The sequence below is a fragment of the Choloepus didactylus genome, chromosome 9, assembly GCF_015220235.1.
Source record: "Choloepus didactylus isolate mChoDid1 chromosome 9, mChoDid1.pri, whole genome shotgun sequence".
Lineage (NCBI taxonomy): Eukaryota > Metazoa > Chordata > Mammalia > Pilosa > Megalonychidae > Choloepus > Choloepus didactylus.
In genome coordinates this window covers 103215927-103240050 of record NC_051315.1, presented here as the reverse complement: position 1 = coordinate 103240050, position 24124 = coordinate 103215927, and the positions used below count along the sequence as shown (strand labels likewise).

The 24124-nt window shown below is 35.8% G+C and overlaps 1 protein-coding gene across 1 annotated transcript in view; it reads right to left on the bottom strand.

Moving 5' to 3' along the window:
- Positions 1-24124, bottom strand: part of CPS1 (carbamoyl-phosphate synthase 1) — a 134035-nt gene that overhangs the window by 82170 nt on the left and 27741 nt on the right. Inside the window, exons 7-19 of the mRNA XM_037849356.1 lie at positions 20944-21033; positions 19146-19274; positions 18469-18575; positions 17477-17615; positions 16692-16769; positions 15002-15100; positions 14011-14106; positions 10922-11111; positions 9829-9986; positions 8191-8319; positions 5515-5659; positions 3805-4015; positions 2262-2460 (exon numbers count right to left, since the gene is read on the bottom strand). Coding sequence (XP_037705284.1) covers positions 2262-2460; positions 3805-4015; positions 5515-5659; positions 8191-8319; positions 9829-9986; positions 10922-11111; positions 14011-14106; positions 15002-15100; positions 16692-16769; positions 17477-17615; positions 18469-18575; positions 19146-19274; positions 20944-21033 — 1770 coding nt within the window. The remainder of the gene's footprint in view (positions 1-2261; positions 2461-3804; positions 4016-5514; positions 5660-8190; positions 8320-9828; positions 9987-10921; positions 11112-14010; positions 14107-15001; positions 15101-16691; positions 16770-17476; positions 17616-18468; positions 18576-19145; positions 19275-20943; positions 21034-24124) is intronic.

Sequence of the window (24124 nt, the reverse complement as noted above, 5' to 3'; positions counted from 1 at the left end):
CATAAATTTTAATTATTTTTAAGCGTACTGTACATACTGGTATAGGGGGTCCATTCAATAAAAGAGAAGTAAACATATAAAGGAATATGAAACTTTAAGTGTTTGCCCAAAATGTTTGCTTTTCAATACTTTATGTTTTGTAAATTCACATAAAGTGCAAATTTCACCCTTTTCAGTGGAATTATGATCATGACCTACCCTGGGCCTAGTCTACTATATTGTCATAACACCTATATCTACATACTGTATTTTAACTTTTACTACAGTTTAATTTATATAACATTTCATTCTGCTTATACATTCTGAATTTACCATCTGCAGGTAATCTATCACACTTACCTTTACCTTACTCATTGTTTTTTCCTCCCAATATCTTGGATGCACAAAAATCAGAAAATGCTAACTTGAGTTGAATAAATGTAAGTGTTCAATAGTCACTGACAAAAAAATCCCTCAGATTATAAGCCTCGAATGAAACCATTACAAAATTTTCTCATATTCTTTGGCCTACAAATTTTCTGTGAACATTATGAAAAGGAACTCCTTCCCATTTAATATAACCAAACCAGACAACAGTTTCTTATGTTGCTGAAAAACTACCAACACAGCTTTTTACTGATAATTGGATTCTAATTCTATTATGCACTAAAAAGCATGATAGAAAAATTAAGATTTAAGTAACCATGAAGGAAGAAAAATACTACTTGGTATTTTAAACCAGTAAGACATTACAATTTAAAAGCTCATGATGTTCCTTAACTGTCATTACTTTAAAATCTTCCATTCATATCTTAGAGCCCCGGGAAACCAAATAGAGTAATAATTCTGCCCTTTTTGTGTGAATATGATTGACCTTCAGTAAATGCCTTATTTTTATCTTTTTGGTGATAGGTTTAGGTTGTATTTCCTGTGATTTGTGGCATGCATTCCTGAAATGGCTAGTCCAAGTTTAGGCTATTATCTATGTCACGGATCAAATGAAGGCCAGTGTGAAGATTGAACCCATAAATACCTTTTGCTCTGTGCTCTAACCAGCTTAGATACCTAGACATTGACTAAGAGTTCCTATACTGGTCTTCAAAGAGAGAGAGCTGAGATACAGATAGATGATAGATAAATAGAGAGATGATGGATACTAGGTTGATTGATAATAGATTGAGTTTAGATGAGTTTAGATGGTTGAGAGAGAGAAAGGGAGACTGATATACATTCATACTGCTGGTATTTAAAATATCTACTCTTAAACCACATTTATTAATACTAATACAACAACAATAATAATGATGAATTCCATTTATTGGCAGTGTACCATGAATATACTTAAAGATATTACTTAACTATTTATATGTATTCATCCTAAACCTTTAAGAACCCCTCACGGTTGGTATTATCATCTCCATTTTTCAGATGGGGAATCTGAGGTTCAGTGTCTTGCCTGAGAGTTTCCAGCTAGCAAGTGGCAAAGTCAAGTGTAAAACCCAAGTCCACCCAGTTCCAAATCTCATGTTCTCTCCACCATACTAAGACACCTCAGTGCAAAAAGAGCAAAGCTCCTTGATGGGGGAAGGAAGGGGAATGAACCTCAGAGGCAAGAAGTTAAATTTCTTTCTTTCCTCCTACACAGAGGAACACTGCATCTTTGAAGTTGGAATGATCAAAAGCTAACATTAATTTCAAATAATATGAAATGAAACATGAAAAATCTTCTAAAGATGCTAAACGCTCAGAACTTTTCAATATAATGAAAGGGGGATTAATATTCCATTATCCTCTTCTCAATTTACACTTTTAAAGTAGAAGGTTCCTGAGAGATCTTCTAGACCAGTGTTTCTTTTATATACTTGAAGAGTGAGGTCCAAGGAAGTTAAAACTTCAGCTGCCTGACGGGACTAAAATTGAATTCTTAACCTAAATTCAGTAGTCTTTTTGGTATATTATGTTGTCTTCTGTATGATCTTACTTTCTTGATTTTTGGTTATGTAATTCATTATAACTCAGCTATATTTATATGAATATATATCTCCATATATGTGTATAATATATCCACATATATGGCATCTCTTTTTGAATAGAAGCTTTTAGAATCCAGTAAAATGACCATGTAGTACATGCTGTAAACACTAGCGAGGAAATGAAATGAATATTAATCCTCTAATCAAGCATCCAGTGTCCAGGCAACCCTAAAGCTATTAATAGTGTTAAGGATTTGACAAAATAAATTGAGAACAAGGACTAAAAAGAGTAGTAAACTGGAGGCTCACCTCTCCTACACTTTTCATGGAGCTACCAATTTTGCTTGAGGTTCCATGAAAGCGGTCAAGATCCCAGCGAGGAATCTTGGTAACCATGTAATCCAGGCTAGGTTCAAAGCAGGCGGATGTCTTCCCTGATACAACATTTTTGATTTCTGGAAGTGGGATTCCTAGAGCAATCTTTGCAGCAATGAATGCTAGTGGATATCTGTAAAGGAGAACACAAATTTCTATTTTGTTTTTGTTATTGAGCAAGTATTGAAAACAGTCTACACAAATTGGTTTTTCATAGAAATTCTGGTATTATTCCAACTTCAGGGTATATGACACACCTGATTCTCTGTTCCATAAAAACATTTACTACCCCTTATATGTGATAAAGTATGGAGACTTAGGTTACAGTAGCCTTTCCTCTCTGTGCCTGACATACAGTGCTGCTACTCCCAGCCTTCACCTCTTCCACATCAAATCAATAGCTGCCTCAATAAATAAGATGCTCATTTGTGTTTAACCTCCACTAGGATGAGAATCTACAAAATATTCTTTTGAAAAAACATATACATGGCTTGCCTAGGAAGACAGAGGAGGCTTGCAATGGTCAAAAAACATAGACATTGCCAGTTTGGGTCCTTACTCAGTCTCCAAATTATCTAACATTGGGCTCCTTACAAAAATGGCATTCTGAGAACATGACTATCCTCCTCAGGAAATGTCATTTTTGGTACAAGTAATTGAGAAATAATTCATAGAATTACATATGAGTCCTTTTAGTTCACCTCCCTCCATTTTACAAGGTGATGAAACTGATAGAAGTAAGAAGTAATTTGCCCAAAGTCACATAGTCAGTGGAAGAACCAAAATGAGAATTCAGGTTTCCAGATTCCTGTTAATGGCAACACCCTTCACACCATGCAATGCAGCACTTTGCAGCTTCATAAAATATCTATGGAGGTAAATATTTTGTTAATTTAAATGCCATGTAATTTAAGTGTCAGGTGGTAAATATATTAATAGAAACAAAAGTTATTCATTTTCTCTCTATGCTTCCTAGCTGTTGTTAAAAGGGCCAACAAATTTATTTATTTGGCTGCAACATTTACTGTGGAAAAATATTATTTTGTTTAGTCTTGCAGTTACTAAAATAATAATAAAGTATATTGAGTGCTTGAGCTGAGTGAACTATTATTTATCTTTAGTTTGCTATTGAGCTATACACCTGAAGAAGCTAGTTGAGAACTAAAATTAAGGATTAATTTGCACTTTTTAACAACATCTGCAAAGTGCAGTTAAGAAGCAAATTTTTTGCAACCTGCTTTGACCACCCACATTTTGATTAGTTTATGATTAGCCAGCAAACAAAGCCACCTAGCAATACCATTTGCCTCAATTTGGCAACAAGCTGGTTAATAACTGTGTTCTTAGGGCCCCACAAATGATTTTTTGAGCCTACATATAGAAATTGTAAATACAGCACAGACTACCACTAGCTGTCAGTTTTCCATTTCTATCTGGGAGAAATCTGCAAACCCATAATTAATCACCCTGGTCTTACCCGGTGGCCTTTGAGGCCAGGGCAGAGCTTCGGGACAGCCTGGCATTCACTTCAATGATGCAATATTCCATTGAGGTAGGATGAAGGGCAAACTGAATGTTGCATTCCCCCACGATGCCCAAGTGACGAACAACATTGATTGAAGAACGCCTCAACATCTGAAACTCCGCATTGGAAAGTGTCTGAGCAGGGGCCACGACAACTGAATCACCTAGACAGCCAAGCAGCATTTGTTATTTGGTGATATAGCTCAATAACCAGCTTCAGTGACTTAACAGTCTACTCGCATGATACTAGGCAATCAGAGAACACTCTGAGGGTTGGTCCGGTAAAGCGTTATCTTAGGGCAACATATATAAGGCACATCAGGTATTATTTGTCCTGATTCTCTTTTTACATTTATTCTACTAACACATTAGTTGCAGAAATCCCTCTACCTCTCCTAGGTTCATGTGCAACCAAGGCTACAGTCATCTACTTACTGGACTGACATACACTTCTTCAACTTCCCTTTTCCTCATCTCAAATTACCTCTTTCTTTCGAATTCTTCCTTCCATAGAATGATAATGCCTCTTTGCCCAGACTGGCTCATGCATCTCTTCTCTGGATCTCATTCCTTCCCATTTCCTCACCCCTCCCCAGTCAGAGCCTCTTACACCCTCACATTTTGCCCTCTCTGCCTATGAAAGATACTCAAAACTCCAGTGGCACAAGAAGCCCTTCCCCTAACACTGCTAATCAATCATAAAAACCTTTTCTCTCATTCTTTGCGTGACTAACCTTGAAAATTTGCCACTTCTGACTCACCTAAATCTGACTCACATAACCAACTTTGCCTTGAACTGCCCTCTTGGACATCCAAAAAAGCCAAGTTAAAACCTCATTCTTGACCTCTCATAGCATTCGATGCAGCCAAACTCAAAGCTACTTCATAAAATATTTTCTTGCATTGACTTACTTGGCCCTTAATTGCCCTAGTTTTTTTCCTCTCTATCAATCCCTCGTTTTTCTTCAACACTAATGCTTCATCTTTCTCCTGCCCTGTAAATAAATCTAAATGTTATCCAAAGTTTGCTCCTTGACCCTATTCTCCTCTCTTTCTCTACTTGTGGCTTTGAATACTTTGTCTATGCCTCTATCTTCAATTCTTCAATTATCTTCTCCATGCCAATATCTTCCAATAGTTTGTACCAATTTCTTTATTTCCATCCCTTATTTCTTGATTTCCGGTTCCACATTCTCAAGTGTCTTCTTGAGAGTTCCACCCATACCTCAAATTTAGCATTTCTGAAACCTAAGTTATCATCTTTGCCCTCTCCCTCTAACTAAATTACTCTTCCTGAAACACCTATTTCCATCAGGTGTGCTATTTTCTCACTCATTTGGAAACTATCACCTCAGTCTACTTTAGGCCTTCCTTGAAGCCTTATAGATTTTGCTTCCACTATATAACTTATATTTGACCACTTCCCTCAAATAAAATTAGAAAAATAATACTTGCTCTACTTCATAGGATTTTTGTGAAATTAAATTAAATATTTATGACAGTACTTTCAATACCATAAAATACTTTATCTGTGTAAAATGTTATCACTAATCTGTCAGATAAGAGTAGTAATTTGAAGAAAAAAATTTTATGAAGACTCCTTTGGGTCATCAAAGACATGAGCTGAAAGCATCACCATCATTCTTGAAGATTCTTTGTGTACCTGTATGGACACCCATGGCATCGACATTTTCCATGCTACAGACAGTGACACAATTGTCATCCGCATCTCGGACCACTTCATACTCTATTTCTTTCCAACCTGTCACTGACCTCTCCACCAGAATTTGGTTGGTCATTGCAAAGGCCTGGAAATCGGGGACAAATAATATCAAAAGAGTAAGGAAGGGTACTGGTTGAAATGTGGATATTTGGCAAAATGCCCCAACCGTGTCCTGGTCAGCACTGAAGTCTCAAACCCAATCTCAATCATTCTCCACACTCCAGAAGGCACAATGTGTCAGAAAATCAGCGGGGTGCTAGGAATAGCATCCTGCATGAATATGCTTGATTTACATTATTGAGCCTTGCCATTCAAAGTGCTGATATGACATTAAATCAAACTAATTTCGGAAAAAGAGAAAATAATTGAGCAATCAGCCAGAGGGAAATGAAATTATTTCAGCAGCTAGGCTTCTGTAAAACCAGAAAATGTGATAAGTGTGAATAAATGTAGAAAAATAAGTCTAAAGACTCTGGCTTTCTCTAAATAGCAGAGGGTACTTTGTACAGTGACACACACAATAAAAGTTAGTTGGTGTTGATGAGGAGAAGAAAGCAGATGATGATGGTTGTAAACGATTAGCCAACATGGCATAGGAAACTTGGGAATTATAAGAATCATATGCAACTATTATTATGGTTAATCACTGCCTAAGTGCTTAAATACTCTGAGTCATATATCATGTATGCCTGATTAGGCAGCTATGAATTAGGATAATTATCATTCCATATTTACTGGGTACCCATGGTGGGTAGAATACTGAAACCAAATATGATGGAGACAATCTCTGACCTTAGGACATTTAGTGGCTGAAAACTCAAGACATAAATGCCTCTTTGTCTCATAGTATATTTGGTTTGGGGTGACAGTGAATGGAAACAAAAGCTACTGGGCAAAGCAGTTTGAATTTTTCCAAATGATTTGCAGGCAGTATAATAAAATATTGACTCATTGAAAGTTTTTCCATGATGTGTCTCAACATAATTATTTTAGCCTCAGTCATCAGACCAGGAAGCTTCAGCAGGTGCAGCTGAAATTGCAATGTATTTGTCCCCACAGATACCCATTATGAGGTTTTCAAAGTGGTTAGGAAACTCTGTAGGCAGTGTTAACAATTTAATAGTGATTAATTTGTCATTAGGATTGCCCTCTAAAAGAAGAAATCTGGGAAGCAAAGGGTATGAATTCTGGAGAGCTCTTTGAATTTTAAAAGAGTAGAATGGATATTTGGGATCTTTACATGTTTCCTTGGCTTTTTTTCTCTTTTATTTTAGTAGAATATAATTAATTGAAAGTTGTCACATTCTGAAATTGTCTTCATTGTAAAATGAACTTTTTCAGTTTAAAAATTCAGTATTCAGATTAGAGTTTTATGCAGTGAAAATACATTTTCAAGAGAGAATAAATACATATTGGCATTCTTGGCAGTAATAATGAACTTGCTAATATTTGAAACATTTAGAACATCTAATATGCTAAAGGAAATACATTTTTATACCTCTATGAACATGTTTTATGTTTTAAACACACTTGACTTGAAAAGAAACGATATATTTATATTAGATTTTTCCTTTTTTTTTTTTTTTTTTTGCAAATTTAGGAAAAGTGAATCTGACTAGCTGACAGGTAAAGCCTGTAATAGTTATTTAAATGTTTAATTGTATTTATTCATTCTGAATATTCTGCTATAATTCAAAGGCCTCATTTTGTTTCACTCCAAAAAGTAAGTAATGAGAAAGCTATTAGCTGTGCTTGAGCTATTTAGTAAGCAATCGCCAAAATGGCCCTCATCATATTTCTGTCAGATTCACTTCCTTGCCTGCAAGGACAGGGCCTTCCAGGTTGCATATGAATTAATTCATTCAATCAGTTATTGAGCCCTGAGGATCACCAGGCTCTGTTCTAGGCTGCGGGGAAAGAGTGTGGGAAAACTCTTCTTGCCCTTTCAGAGCATATTTTTTATGTTAATCTTGAATTTATTGTTTGGAGTATACATTAATTTTCACAAGATTTTCTCCCTTAATATTTAAGAAAAGAAGTATTTGGTAATACATTAAAGTCATTTCGATAGAAAATAAACTATAAACACTCAAATCTCACTTTTGTTTATATGTGTGTATGGCAGTTGGCAGAGAGTTTACTCCTTTATGATACTGAGAGGTTTATGCTATACATGTTGTAGACACCTGAGTTCTGAGTAAAGCTAAACTACTCAATGCTTGCTAGATCACTTGCTAGATCATATTCAGTCCACTTGCCAAGTCAAATTATTTCAAAAATTAATGGAATATTATATCCCATTTTATTTTTTTAACCACTAAAAAAATGTTAGCTTATTGAGTGTCTTGAAACAGATTTGGGGGCAGAGGATAAATGCATATCATTGAAATCAATAGACAGGTCAATAAAGATGGACATTTAGGGAGAGTGACCATCAGTTTACTCAGGACAGTGCATTTCCCTTTTAATAGTGTCACCTCTTGGACCACACATGATAGTGATTTAACAAATAGAACAAAGGTAAAAATTTCTCTTCCACATAACTTTCTCGAATTGAAAGAGTATCTCAAGTCTTACCAATCTTGATTGGTAAGAACTTTGTCCATGAAGACTTACCTTCGTGCTGAGGTCCAACAAGATCTCCTTATTAGGACAGATGCCTGAGCCTAACCCACCCAGAGCATAGGCAGAACGGATCATCACCGGGTAGCCAATTCTGTCTGCTGCCTTTAGCGCATCCTCAATCTGTCAACAAGAACAAGGATTCAAGGTTTTAAATGCTGGCCACTCCTGGCAGAAAAGATGCCACCAGAGGGTCTGGGAATTGAGATAAATCAATTTAGTAGGGGAGAGTGAGTATGGAAAGTTCTATTATTCCTTTGTCTCTTTAAAAAAAAAGTTTTACACATTTTAATTAAAACTCTAGGAGAGTTGTGGTTTTGTTTTATTTTTAATATGCAGGAAAGACTTTTTATTCATCTTTTGTGGTAAATTTTATCTTGTTATACAAAATAAAACCACAGCCACATCAGACATAATCATCATTAATTTGAGAAAGGAAGCCATATTGAATTTTAAATTTCCACTTAAAAGTCTTCATCTCTTAAATGAAACAAAGTTCTCCACTGCTGAAGCTAACTTGGTATTATCACAATAAGCCATTAGGAATAGAGTACAGAAAGAGATTTTTCTCTTTTCAAGTTCAGTTGAAGAGTAGTCCCAGAAGCTTGGATTTTTTTTTAACTTACAGAATACAACATATGGTGGCTATATTTTTCAGTCATGGAATATTATTACACTACCAATGGGAATGTAATTACACCTTTCCCATATGCCTGTTTCTCATCATGAGGAAGCAAGGACATAATTAAATCTGGCAATGAAAGAATAAATGTATGGCAGGAGCTTCCCAAAGTGCTCAGCAGAACAATCCCAGGATTATTCCTGACTGACAGTTTTGTAACACATAATCTACTTGGGAGCATTCTTTCCTGAAACATACATAGCCCATTTTAGTTGTCCCAGCAGTACATGCCTTATCTGTAAGGATTTGCCTATTTCTACAATGGGGAAGATGCATTAAAAACTGCCTCCAGCACCCCTACTCCACTGACTAAATGCTTGAATTCAAGGATCAAGTCAGGGGCAAAAACAGATGTACAGCAAATTGACTTTTTCCTGATAACTAATAATAGCCAATCAATAGGCACAGGGATACTACAGAAAATGAGTAATTGAAAAGCATAACATTCTGTTCATTTTAAATATCTAAGCCACAGGTTTTGCAGTTATGAGTCCTACTGGTTGGATCCAATAGCTTCTTTTCTAGATAATTCAACCCTAAAATGTTTATTCCATCCTAAAACAAATTAAAACAAATCATTTGCTATTTGCAGAGCATTCACACATGCAAGATATGTGACTGATCCCAGGAAGAAAATAAAAAACACTTGGCATTGCAAGTAGGTATGGTTCTTATTTTCAATCCAAGAGATCTGAGATTTAGTGGCATTTCAACCCTTCATCTCTGGGCTTATGTGTCTCTTTTCATAAAATAAAATATTGACAACTATCACTAAAATTTCACCCATGAATGCTGCACTTAATACACAATGTTTCCAAGGTACTTAAACATTTCTGGAAGAAAATGTATGCAAGTATAAGAATTTTAAAAATTCTTAGGCATGACAAATCTTTCTCCCCAGTGCCCAAGATCAATAATGGCCTTGTTTCTTCAGAACAGAGATTCCATACCGATTCTACTGCAAAGCTTGGAGCAATCTTTTCATTAATCTCAGTAAGTTTGTCTGAAAACAGCTGCCTGTCTTCTGTAGCCATGATGGATTCAACTGAGGTTCCCAGGACTTTCACACCATACTCCTTGAGCACACCTCTCTTGAATAATTCCACTCCTACAGAAGAACCAAATATAATCAGTTTTTAAAGTCTAAAACTCTTGTGTCTTCTTTAACATGTAATTGAATACAACTTTTTTTAACCTTAATTAAATCCAAGAAGCCAGCAAAGTCTACAATAGACTTGCACTTAGGGAAAACAATTTTTTTGAAATAAAAATATGGCACTGATGGTACTACTACCTGTATTTCCACCTTTTGCAGTCATTTTAATTATCCTTCTTAATAAAAATCTTAAGATTATTCTGTGCCTTAAGATTCCAGTAATATTCCCTTTCCTTCAAAGCTCAATTCCTACAATGAGATTCTGTTATTTAAATAACCCAGAGATACTGGTGGCTATTTGGGTTAAGAATCATCAAAATTGTTTGTGTTTCACTGACCTGCCATATAATAGCTTTGACTAAGTCTTTTATATTTGGCATACAAATTACATCACCAATGGCTTACCTCAACCCAGTTAAATAGATTCTTATTCATAATCTAGTTCCAAAGGTTTGAAGCATGATAAAGAAAACAGAGCATAAAACTCAGCAGATGCATGAAGGAATAGTAGAGAAACTAATCTATGTCATCATGAAAATATATGTGGAAATAAGGGCCCTTAATAAATTCTAAAGCTCATAGTGCACTCATAAAAAGTTCTCAGAGCTTTACTGATAGCAGGGAAAAGCAATAACCTGAGGTTGAGGAGGGAGACCAGAGACCCTACTTTGCCAATCTGGGACATTAAGGCTAAACACTTATTTTGTCCTTCAGCTGTTCTGTGAAACAAACCAGTAATGCTAAATGCCATTTTTAGCTGGCTGTTGGCTAACTGCTTCCTCACACTTCAGAGGAAAGGTTTATGAACACAATTGCTAAATGGGTTTAAACAAAAAACATCATACATGGGTACATGGGCCAGAACTCCACAACTTCAAAAAACTCACCACAGTTCAGAGCTGTCTGGCCACCCATGCCTAGAATTAACCCATCTGGCCGTTCTGCCTTGATGACCTCTGTGACAAATTGAGGGGTGATAGGAAGGAAGTAGACCGTGTCCGCTTGCTTTAGGCCCACTTCGTTGGTCTGGACTGAAGCAATGTTTGGGTTCATCAGGACAGTTTTGACATTTTCTTCCTGAAAAAATCAAAAGGATCAAGGCTCTGAACATGGTCTAAAAAAGAGAATAACCACATTCAAATGACGGGTTATTAGGTAACAAAACATTTAGGTTATTTGGTGGGCTGCAGAGACAGATGAATAATAAGACTAGTGAATGGAAGTTAAAGGAACACAAATATTTGGTCAAAGGAAGGAAGAAATTGTGTGAAAGTGAAATCATACAAAAGAATGGGCAGTCTCATAGAGCTCGACATAAATTCCTTGCTATTACAGAATTTTGCTAAAGGGCCGCAAATACTACTTAACTTTTATAGCTTAATCTACCTTTAAAGAAACAAATATTCCAAACATTTTTAAATGGGTGAGACAGAAAATGAAACTAGAGGTAACATACAAGCTGTTTTCCCTTCTATTGTTTGCCAGATAGCAAGATAGAATGTATATTTAATACGCAGGATAAGGTGTTCCCTTATTACTGAAAGCACTGAGAATCTATTGCTGGTTTCCATTTATCTAGATTTTCATGCCTGCTGTAGTGCTTTAAGAAAGAGCATTATACAACTTTTTATACACATTATATGAAAAGAGAATGATCATATGGCGCAAAAAAAAAAAAAAAAAATCATACATACACACACACACACACAGAGTTTCATAGCCCTATCTCATTCCCGGCATCTGGAGAGACCTTCAAAATAATGCTTCATTTAAGATACTAGGGATAATAGTTTAAAAAGCAGGATGAGGGTGACAGTTAGCAAAATAATTTCTATAAAACATGAAACATGACCAGATGGTTCTTATAATTTCACATATTAGCATGTCAATTTTAAACTCTTCTAAAAGTCAACAAAACATTCAGAAGAAAATATAGAAATCATCCCTGGAAGCTCTGCATATCCTTGAGGAAGGACGTGAATGAAAAATAAATACATTTTATTACTACTTTAAATTCAAACAGTGTTTTAAGGCTTGTAATGTGGTTTTATATAAATTTATTTAGTTTTTATACCAAGATTATAAGAGAAATTTTCACCTTTCAGATGAAGAAATTGAGATTCAAAAAGGTTAAATGACTTGCCAGATGTCATACAGCTGACAAGTGGCAAAATTAGGACTCTCATCCAAGTCTTATGTCCTTTCCTCAACATGAGTAATCTCTCAAAGTTTTAAGGAATTATTTAGAAAAAGAGAATTGTTAGTAGTAAAATATTGAAAAGATAAATGCAGAAAAACAAATGCATTTTAATGGGTTGGAATTTAAATCATTGAGTCCAAAACATCACATCAACAGAAGTCCTAGAAGGTTTCACTCTAATCAACTTAGGTCTATTTCTAAGTATTTTCCAGTATATGCTATAAGAGGACTATAGCTATTTTTATTAATTGAATTATATAGTGAAAGGTCCCATAAATGCATATGATATGTCCATTAACTTTAAAACTTATAAATAATTTTAAAACATTTAAATAAATTTCTTATCATTTTTCCTAATAACAGTTCTGTTTATAATACATGGACCATATAATTTTTATTTATAAAATTTTTTTTTTTTAATTTTTTTTTTAAATTTAGTTTATAAATTTATCTCTACTAACTTCCTCATTAATAGTAATATGATATCTAATAATGACTATTCTTCAGTTAAAATGCTTCACTTCACCAAATGGATATAAAACATCCTGAAATTACAAACTATGAAAATACTAACAAACCACCAAATAGGGTAAAAATTGTATGCTAGTAAATATATTCTAAACCCTCAAGATGCTTAGGTTGTCAATTTGAACCATGTGGACAACAACTAATTTATCTAAAGAGAAATTGGGTCATAATATAATAAAGTGCCATTATGGAAATATGCACAAAAAACATGTGCATGTGTATGCATATCCATGCACGTATGGAGGAAACTATTAAAAAATAAAAGCATATGAGAAGAAGAGTAATGTAATTGGGGGCTGGGTTCTACCTCTTTTCAACAAAAATCTGTCAGATGAAACTCTTTGAATATAGAATGCTAAAGAAAAAGAAAAAAAGAAAATATTTGGCCAACTGTTTTCTGAGTTTTCTGTCCTAGTCTCCCACTGCTTGTCCCCACACTGTTTTCTCCTCAGCAGTCTCTGGTCAAAGGCTTTGTGCTGCACAGCCCAAGGCAAGGTTGCAGAGAGCTTGCATTGCCTCCAGATGGCCTGATTAATACCAAAATACAGACATTCCAGGAATAAGGACACCAAAGAGAGGCTAAGTTACTGCAACTGAAGTATACAGTGGTATTTTTCTTAAGGTTTATTTTAATATGATTAGGGACGGGGAGACCTAGAGAGAATTTGAAGAAACAGGGCATCTTTCCCAACTTGGGTTCAAATCCTCTTTTCCACTTGAAAATCCGGGTGTCAAAGTCACCAGTGGGGGACAAGGGTTCTCTAGTGATAGGTATTAACTTCTACAGCTTGAACAAAATGCACTGTTGGCCTTGATCCCCAAACTGCAGCCTCTCATTTCAACCTGAGACGCCTGAAGCAACCTGTAAAGTGTTCAAACTACTTTAGAACACCAAGGATGTTCCAAATCCCCTCATTCAAACAAAAGATCAATATATTTTAAAAGCTCACTGCCTCAAAAGGAATAAGCATCATCTATATATGTGGCTTTATATGTTTTCAATATAAGTAGGTTATAACAGATAATTTTGGAGACAAATCTAATCTCCTTAATTTGCAGGTGTGCACATTTAAGAACATTAAAATTCTTGTCTGTGATCAAGCTCTTTTAATATAAAATGTATAAGCAATAGTTAAAAATAATTATGACAAGTTTGAACAGAGGTACTGTCATAAATACAGATCATAAAATACTAATTAGACTCATTAAAGGGAGTGCATTAATTATAGCAAAACCACATTCTCTCACCTTCATGGCTTTTACAGCTTGAGATCCAGAGTAATCAAATTCACCTGCCTGACCAATGGACAGACCTCCAGATCCTAGGATAAGAACTTTGGAAACCTAGAAACAATAAGAAAAATGCATTGCTTTTTACATTTAAGATGGTGAAAATAAGACATTTACAGGAGTAGGAAAAACAAAAGTAAATGTCTGAGTTTATGTGGTGATTTAAAATGCAATGCTTTAAAAATATATAATATTCAGGAGAAAAAGATAAGAATTTAACTATCTCTTAAAGCCTACAAAGTTTTGCAATAAAAAAATTTTGCAAGAGATCTATATTGTAAACATATATAAATATGTAACATTTCCATGTAAATATATACATTTTATGTATAAATATATTGAAAATACATATACATCCTTCCAAAATTTTATGTAACAATGGTGAGTGTGTGTGTGTGTGTGTGCCTGTTTTAACTATGAAGGTAATGGGTAGAAGCTTATCACATTAACAAACATAGTCAAACAAAGATTCAAGTCTTATGTGACATTAAGCCTTAACCATTTGCTCTTTAGAAGTAAAATAATAAATTCAGTTCATGACGCTGAATAATAATTCTTCTAGTTGAAACAGAAAAGAATTCGATCCTCTATAATGTTTCTGTAGTCTGAACTATATCTCAAGCATACATGGAGCTATAGTCTATTGAGTAAGGGGAAATGTATCAAATTCTAAACTAAATTAGACTCTATTCTTTATTGAATTATTTTATTGAAACTCTTCTTGAACAAATAAAAGTTTAAAGATATGATTTTAAATCAAAAAATGGGCATTCCAATGAACATCCTCAAGAACAAATCAATCAGACGCTAAAGTGACGGGTGATTACAATATGGACAAACATTTTTTCATAGACATTGGTACGGTTTACATCATCTACTTAAAATAAATCATCATGTTTTAGAGAAATTCCAAAATACATAAATCAAGAACAAGTCCTCATACACTGACCTCAACTCGAGATGCAACTAGTGCTGGCTTCGGTAGCACTGATGTAATGGGGGTATCTTTCCCCTTCTTTATCAGTGAGAAAAAGGAATCAAACAGGTACTAGAAAAAAAATAACCAACTAGTTAGAATATTCAACGTCCAAACAGTTGCCAGATAAAATACAGGATGCTTAGTTAAGTTTGAATTTCAGATAAACAACAACAAATGTTTTACTCTAAGTACGCCCATGCAAGATTTGTTTGTTTTTGCCAAACCTGGAAAAATTAATCATCTACGACTATAAGAATTAGATCAGATAAACATTTCTATCTGTTCACCTCAAGTCCTACAAAAAGAAAGTTTTCAGCAGACAATGAATATTTCAGATAACACTTTCTGGGCATGGCAAGAAGTTTTCAACTCCTTAATTGTGTATCACTTTCTTCTTCTAAATCAAGTTCTAGTTACATAAAAATTGAAGCTTTATCACTTGTGTATCCTAAAGTTTGAAAGAACTGGTTTTTAAAACTTTTTATCAGGTCTAAAAAAATGTCTAAAGATTATTATCACAGTTTTCCAATGAGTTTGTTTTTTCACTAGACATGATAAATTTCAACAAAGGATACTCATTTTGCAACCATTTGGCAGGACAAAAAAATGATTAAGTGATAGTGGCTGTTATTACATATCCTGATTGCAATGTTCCTAATCTGAAGTATAGGCTAAAAATTAAAATTTTAAATTAAAAGAAATACTTAGCATGCCTTAGACGATATATAGAACTCAACTATACGAGCTTCATTGCAGGTAGGTAGCATTACAATATATTGTCTGTTAAGAAGCAATATTTCCTAATAATATTAAAACACAAACGAAATACGAATGTCTGTAAAGGCAATTCAGAGATGGGGACACAGAGTTTTCATAGGGAAGTTCTTATTCTCCTCATTTTTCTAGATGCCTTTTCTGAAAATAAGCATCTGTTGACAAGGAAGAATTGTCAGCACTACCACAAAAGGCCCCAGGGTATGGGAGAGGAAGAGTCAACAGGCATCCCAGAATTTTCTGGGTGTCACCTAGAACTGAACTCTTGTTTGGAAAGATGTGCTTGAACATCGAACCAACAGCTCACAAACAAAAAGTTAAAATATTTAAATGAAAAACACATCTCCTCTAATCATTCCTTATGGTTCCTTTCTTAAGCCATCTGAATCATATGTATGTGCATGCATGTCCCATCTCCTCCCCCAAGCTCCTGCCCCCTTTTTCTTCTGCTGCTGTTTATTCTCCTTTGTGGCTACACAACCAGTTGCCATAGGGATTTTTGTGAAGTCACAGATGGGGGATTAAAATTTCATTTCCGTTATGAGAAGGAGAGCAAGCAAGAGGGAATTCATTTGCATAGCACAGCAATTGTAAATTTCAGAACTAAATATATTAGAATGATAATGGACTTACATAAAAATAGCAACACATTGGGTTTCTTAAGGGCTTTCCCACTTCAAATTTTTAAAAAGATAGAAAATGTCCTCTATGATATTCATGTGGAAATTTTAATGCAAAATGTATGTTACCAAGCCACTCTTCTTGAGACTGTTCTATATCAAGATCATCTGGCATGATTACTTTGATTTCTCTAATTTTCGGATAAATCTATCTCTGATAACAACAAAAAAAAATGCATGTAATTGGCCACCTCCTTCCGACATACCTCAGTGTCTGTTGGCCCTGGGCTGACCTCTGGGTGGAACTGCACAGCGAAAAAGGGTTTGCTCTCATGCATAATCCCCTGAAGGAATAAGAAATAGGAAGAAATTCCTTCTGTAACAATAAATGTCAAGTGTGGCTATGTATTATTCAGTGGGCAATAATGTTCAAATAAAAAACTGAGTTAGATACTTAAGAACATTCTGGAAACTAACAAACAATACAGTAGAGTAATATGACTGGAGATCTTAAGGACTGACATGTGACCATCTTGGTAAGAAAAGAAAATAAGCCAACAAAGGCCCAGCAGAATGTGGTACCCTTGAGAAAAAAATATCTGATTTCTTCTCCAGTCTTTGGGCCCCTCTGGGCTCTGTTCAGAATAAACTCAAAACCCTCATATTATCTCTCACTCCTAAATTACGTGTCCAAGAGTCTTCTAGAGGGTTACTCCAGCCCTGAGTGAGTTCCAGAGACCTGTCTACACTGGGCCTGCTACATCGAGTGCCCACACCAATCTGAACCACCCGCCGCTCACAATGAATATGTAAGACAGCCATTGACTAACAACTCAGGTAGTGTTTCTGAATGAGCCAAGTGATGAGAGAAACAACTTTTAAAGAGCAAAGGGCTATGAAAATGACCTATCAAAGAGCCCTTCCTCCACACACACACAAACACACACACAGGCACAAATCCCACATAAACTAAGAAGGGTGTGTGTACAGCAGAGTATTAAAAGTCCTACATTTCTCACACCCAACTGAACAAGTTTACTGAGAGTGTTACCTCATTTGTCTGATCGTTGACATTCACAAAAAGTGGTTTCCAGCCAGCAGGGAGAGAGCTATCCAGAGCATAGCCATGATTCTGAGCAGTGATGAAAGCCTGTCTGTTTGTGATGTTCAAAACAGGCTGATTCTGCCCTCTGGAAAGAAAAGGAGAGAGAGAAATAGGGGAAAAGGAAAAGGGAACAGAAGAATATAAATAGTGAACAAGACTATTAAAATTCGAAAGTTTCAATTGCTTAATGAAAACCACTCTGTAAGAAAAGTCACAGATTGTAAATCCCAATAATTTTAGCAACAAAAATCAATTCAAGAAGCTTTGTTGTGTGTTAAATATAGGGTCTATTACGCTTCTATTATCAGTTTTAGAAAAGGAAGAATTGCACTCATAACAAAAAGTTAAAAGAGTTATTCACTAGCTTAAAAGAAACAGACAAATAAGCAACCTATTTTAAGGGAGCCACAGTACTTTCAAAGCCCAGAGGATAGTTATTAGGAGATAATAAAGACTTGACTACTAAATCCTGAATAACTTTGAATTATGCTTTATGTGGAGGGTGAGCTGTGGAGAAAGCTCAATGTTGAATAAATTAACATCACTTGAGGCAAAGAAGCAAAACAGAAAGGATCTAAAGATTTCTTGGATCTTAAGTCACGCTAGGTTCTTAAAATGTTATCAATGCTCTGAAATCAAGCTTAAAATCAGAACAATTTCCCTTATAATATCATCCGTTTAGTATTATGTCCTCAATTTATACCAAGAGGAGAAAAATAAACTTTTTACAGCAAAGTTATTGTTAGAGAAGGAAGCTTTTCAAAAATGCAAAAGTGGTATTAGGTAGTCATATGACTATGAATCATATAACAGTATAGTAAGCTATTAATTCTGAAGAAAATAGCATGTAACTTCTCTAAGTCCATGTTAGAGAATACTGTTACTAACAGTATTTTAAAGCTAGTTTGACCTGTACACAAAAGGCATAACTGCCTTACCTGTTGGCCATGGGCATTTTGTAGGATTTGGCACCAGCGGCCAATCCTGTTATTACATTTCCTGTGCTGATTCCAAACAATGGCTCTTTGCGATCACTCTCCAAGACCTGAGTCAGGAAAATGTCATTAAACCATTTTAATAGAATAGTTCCAAAACTGCTGCCTCTGAAGGAATAAAAATAAAGCACCCTTCTTTTTTTCTGAATCAACATGGTAAAGACAATAGCCTATGGATAAGAATATGACTGACCAATTCATAGCATTAAAATTCAATAAAATTTAATTAACATTCAGACAAAACTAATTATAATTTAACATTTCCTTAGAAACTTGAAGATCTTATAGATCCCAGGATCATGGTTAGGAACATCAGTTGTCATTGTTTACAACATGCGTTGTCATTTAAGGAAAACACAGTTAGAGATTAGACTCCAGCCCTCTTAACTCAAAGACGCAACCACAAAGCTACTTTGCCAGAAGAAGGGTTATTGCTTCTTTGGTATTCTCTCCTTTTTGGTTCCACTATTGAATATCCGTGGTGACATTGCTTCAGAAGTCATAAATATGAGTGCTAAAATATACCTGAATACATGAAATGTATTACAGCCCTTTCAGCAGTACAGAGCTGGCCCCCTCTACCCCACCCACAGACACACACTACCCCAGGCTCACTGCACCTTCTTGACATTCTGAATTAGTGGTTGTGCAAGAGCTGGATTTCCAGGTCCTCCAGCAATTAAAAGCCCATCATACTCCATCTTGGTGAAATCGTGATTCCAGGGAACTAGATGTACTTCAGCTCCTCGCTGGAAGAGAAACCAGAACGATCAATTTAGTAACATTTTTCTTTGCCAAAGCGTCATTTTGCTGGACCGTCTCTTGACTACTTCCTAAAGGGAAGGAAAAAAATAGTACATTACACAAATAAATAATGTTGACCAAAAAGTTCTTTGGTGTCTCACTGTACTTTGTATGATGTAAATAAAAACAAAGGTTAAAAGAAAATGGAGAAGAAACTCCATTACATTTTCTATCCTGAAAAATAGATAGCGTCTACTTTACTCACAGGAATATAGGTTATCTTCACTAGCTATGGGAGAGAGAGTTGCCAAAGAGAGAGAAACCCATCCTTTTGCAAAATTTAAGTTGGTTCACCACTCACCTTTTTCAATTTTGTCTTTCGTGTCTGGTCAACACTACGTCTCTAAATTTTAATGAGCCTTCTTTCCTAGGGTTCTGCATTATCTATAATATTGATAATCTGGTAGGAAAATAATAACTCTTCTATATCAAAGTGGAAGCTATCTGTAAGGGTTGTCCTAGAAACATTGACAGAGACAAGAATTTGGGAGAGGAAAGTTTATTTGGAAGTTGTTTCCAGGAAATGCCAGTAAGATAAACAGAAATTGACACCAGGAGATGGCTGTCAAGTATGCATTGTCAAGCAGTTACCTCCATAAACCACTGGAGCTAAGCCCACTGCAGAACCATAAGAGCCAATGTAGAATACTCACCTTAGAGACCGCCTACCCACAGAACAAAGAAACTGGGCTATTTATGCTATGCCTCTCTCTAGGCACTGGTTCAGGGCTGCTCCCAGGGATCACTAATTCTGTGGCATTTCTTGCCTACCAGCAAGGCCCCAACGAACTGAAGAAAGCCCACAAGCAAAGAGACGTAGATAGCAGCAGTTTGAAGTTGGGCAGCATGCACTAAAATGGTAAAACCGAGTCGTGGAGTAGATAGGCCATTCACAACATCTGCTACAGCAGGGTCCATGCAAACTCATGTTACTAAAATTGACAGGAATTTGGATATAGCTGATATTCTCTAACAAAGAGAAGAAGAATTGAAGAATTCCTTCTCCTTGGTGTTACGCAAATCTGAATGTGTCTGTGTATATGTGTGATTGAGAAGAAGAGAAATAAAAAAGCAAAGAAAGGGAAAGATTGGAGAAAGGCAGAGAAGGAGAAATCCCAACCAAACAAGATTTTTAAAACATTGTTATAATGGCCACGCACTCCTAAGGGTTTTTAATGTTTAATTTTAATAGGTTTAATAGAGTTACTACAAAATCCTTGTATAAGTGTTGCCATGCCAGGGCATGATCCCTGCAAATATGTGGTGCATAATAAATGTAGCCCAATGGAAGGACTATCCAACTGGTCTTAGCTTTTTGGTCATATCTAGACCTAAAAGAAAGTGAATCTGGCAGGTCTCAGAATGTCGGTGACAATAAAAGAACAGGCATCATTTTCCTCCTTGTTCTAGTGACCCCTGAGTTTTGACTTAATAGTCTACATCTCTAATTTAAACATAGATATATGTATTTTTTTAATCAAAGGCAACAGGGAGAGAGACGACTCCCTGACGTTCTGAGAGATGCACAAGGTTTCCATGAAACAGAGGAAATCAGTTTAATACTAACACTCAATAGGACAGACCCTTACCTTTGATATGGAACAAATTACTTACCTTTACTAGTAGGCGGATTACATTGTTTTTTATCCCACAGTCTACAGCCACCACTTTCGTGGGGTTTCCTTTCCCATACACCTTGACATCCTGCCATTGTAAAAAACAGTGTGAGAGGGATATTCCAGCTATGAGCAACACACCAGCATCATAAATGCATCCGAGGATGCTTTGCACTTAGATTGGCAACAGATTGATTGTTAACTGCCAGGGAGTGACTGGCAGTTAACAATTTGTGAGAAAGGCATAGCAAGTGCCACAGACTGTATCTTTTTTTATGAGAAAAAAGTAATTTGCTGTTCTCTATATACTGTTGATTACAGTAATAACAATGATCCACAAGAAATTGGTTGTTTCCATAGCTAACAACCATCTTGCCCATGTTTTGCCTCATTAACAACCAGGAGCACTGGAATTTTCACATATTATCACCTGATTCAGCACTAGAAAGATGTGGTAATAGGTACATCATGTTTTAAATACCACTTGATCCTCAACTTGCAATAAAGATCAAATGGGGTAGAGCTGAATTACTGAGCATGGGTCCTAATGGATAAAATCAGTGTGGAAGTCCCAGGAATTACTAAACTATTGTAGATCACTGGTCCCTTTAGGGTACCATGCAATCATTTGCGTTTAAATGGTAGATTTCCTAAGAGGATCCCAGAGCACATAATAATCATTATCTACATCTTTAAGCACTGTTTGGAGGCAGATCCATTTTCACAGGCATTTACCCAAGAAACAGTTCCCCAAAGTCATAAAATGAGGAATAATCGAAATAGAGAGAGAGAGAGAAAGAAAGCCTAGAGGGCTGAGCATCACGCTGGCTCCTGTTTTGAGAGTAAGATAACACGTTCTGAATTTAAGATGATTGCATAGTTTGCCAAAGGTTTTGGATGAAAGTTGCAATCTGGATATCTGAAAGAGTGTTCTACTTTAATTGAAATGTATACCTCTCTATAAAGCCTACAGACTGTAAAATCACAATTATTTGACTGTACTGGAGGAAAAAATGTAAAAAGGATTTGTCATATTTTTCTCCTGTTGACTATTCTGGAGGAAAAATACACTAGTCCTCCCATGATTTAGGGGTAATTATTGCCGATTTGATCCCTGAATGCTATGGTAATCTCTCTCATCAACCAATTTGAAAAACCTATGTTGAGATTTATTCTTAGCCTTAGGCTTCCGCTATTAAATAAAGCAATGTCACCATCTAGTTGTGGCTATATCAAATTGCAATTACAAGGCAATGAATTACATTATCACCTTTTCCAAGGGATATAGCCAATCAAAAATTACAAAATATATGTAACCTCCTTATAGAAATACACATAATATCACAGCTAAACTGAAATTATCTAATTCCACCGGAATTAAGAGGCAGAGCCAGCTTCACTATTACAATCTCTCCCTTGGTTTGAAACAGGTAAAAATACACATATGCTCATTTGTGCTGGTCTCAAACACATCATATATTATCCCTAAAAAATGTCAAAAGCTAAGCAAGATCTCACAGACACTTGAATATATAATTTGCAGTGGGACTCTCGAAGAGAGGAACATAGTAGGCAGTGTTCTTCGATCTTATCTGACCACAGAATGTCTTAAAGGTGAATCTCTCCAAGACAACGTTCCTCACATTTTGAAAATGCTAGACAAGATCCAGAAGGTAAGTTCTGAATTCTAAAATTCTATAATTTTTAAAGGGGAAGAGAAAATAGCCCCCTATCATATGTGTCTCAAATTAAATCACTTGACAGGGAAATAAGTGGAAACAAAAAATGGGAAAATAACCCTTTATCATTTGAGTGGACAATTTTTAAAATTAAAAATCAGATGTGGATATTGCAGATGGCATGATCAAAGTCCAAAGACAGAAATAATTACATCTCTAACTTAAAATTTCCCTTAATAACCCACATTTCATAAGCATGTATGAATGCACATCCATTCCCACCACAAACATCAAGACTTAGTATTGATTCCAAGGAATCAAGGTCCTCCTATCCTGTTTCTACATGGAATACCAGAATACCAGAGACGATCTCATTTGCAATACCCATGTGTGTTTTCTCCTGAGTCTGGCATGCTACTAATCAGGCTGCTTTACTTTTTAAATAACACTTTTTAAAAAATGATGCCCTGGCCCAACAAAGCTCTTCCGGCTGAAACTCTTCTTGATGAAATGTTCTCCATCCTCATTCTGGTTGCTGCTAGATTGCAACAAGAGTCATTTCACAGAAGAACAGCTCCCAGTAAGGGGGACGCATAAAGCCCCTCAACAACACTATGTTGTTTCATTCGTCAGTGCCTCTCAACACGTGCTGTTCCTTCTACCTGAAATGCAGTTCTAGTTTTCTAACTACTGAACTAACTACTTGTCCTTGGAGTCTCAGGACAAGCCTACACCTCCTCTTCAGCGCCTTCCCTGCTCCACCCACCCCATTCTGATGCTGCTCCATGCATGCCCTTGTGGCACCCTGCACACACGCCAAGGATAGCATTTATCATAGGATTCGGTACTTGGTGACTGGCTTGCGTGCTGGTCCCACCAGGCTCTACATTCCCCAAGACAGAGATGATAGCCCAAAGATGCGCACCTACATTAAGAGATATTCAATCAAAACCAATGGATATTTTCTACATATATTCTATACCTTCTTACATATATATACACTAAACATATTTCACTTTGGGGTGACACTGTAACATTATGAACATTAATTCTTGAACTGATTTACAGTACAATAAATCTTCAGTGTGTGTAGGAATACTATTCCCTGTACAAAATGATCCCAGATTCTGATTATTGTGTCTGATTTCTACAAAATTTCGATCTCTTGGCTCTCTGGCAGGTGGTTAGCTCTGCCTCCTGATTACTGTGCTCACTTCTGGCAATCTAATGCCCCCCTTACTTGATGTTGTTAAAGCCTTGATCTCAGGTACAAGGGAAAAAAAAAAGCTAGATCAGAGCATGAAGGCTTGCTGGTAAGTAAAAGTGTCTAAGTTTAAATGCATTGATTTTGCAATACATATTTTAGCTGCAATGAGACCTTTTTCTTTGTTTTTTTTTCTTCAATTCTGGTGCTTCTGGAAGGTGACCTCTGCCTAAATGATGATTTTGATATCCCAAGAAAGGCAGATCGAAAAGGAATAAAATAAAAATGCAAAAATT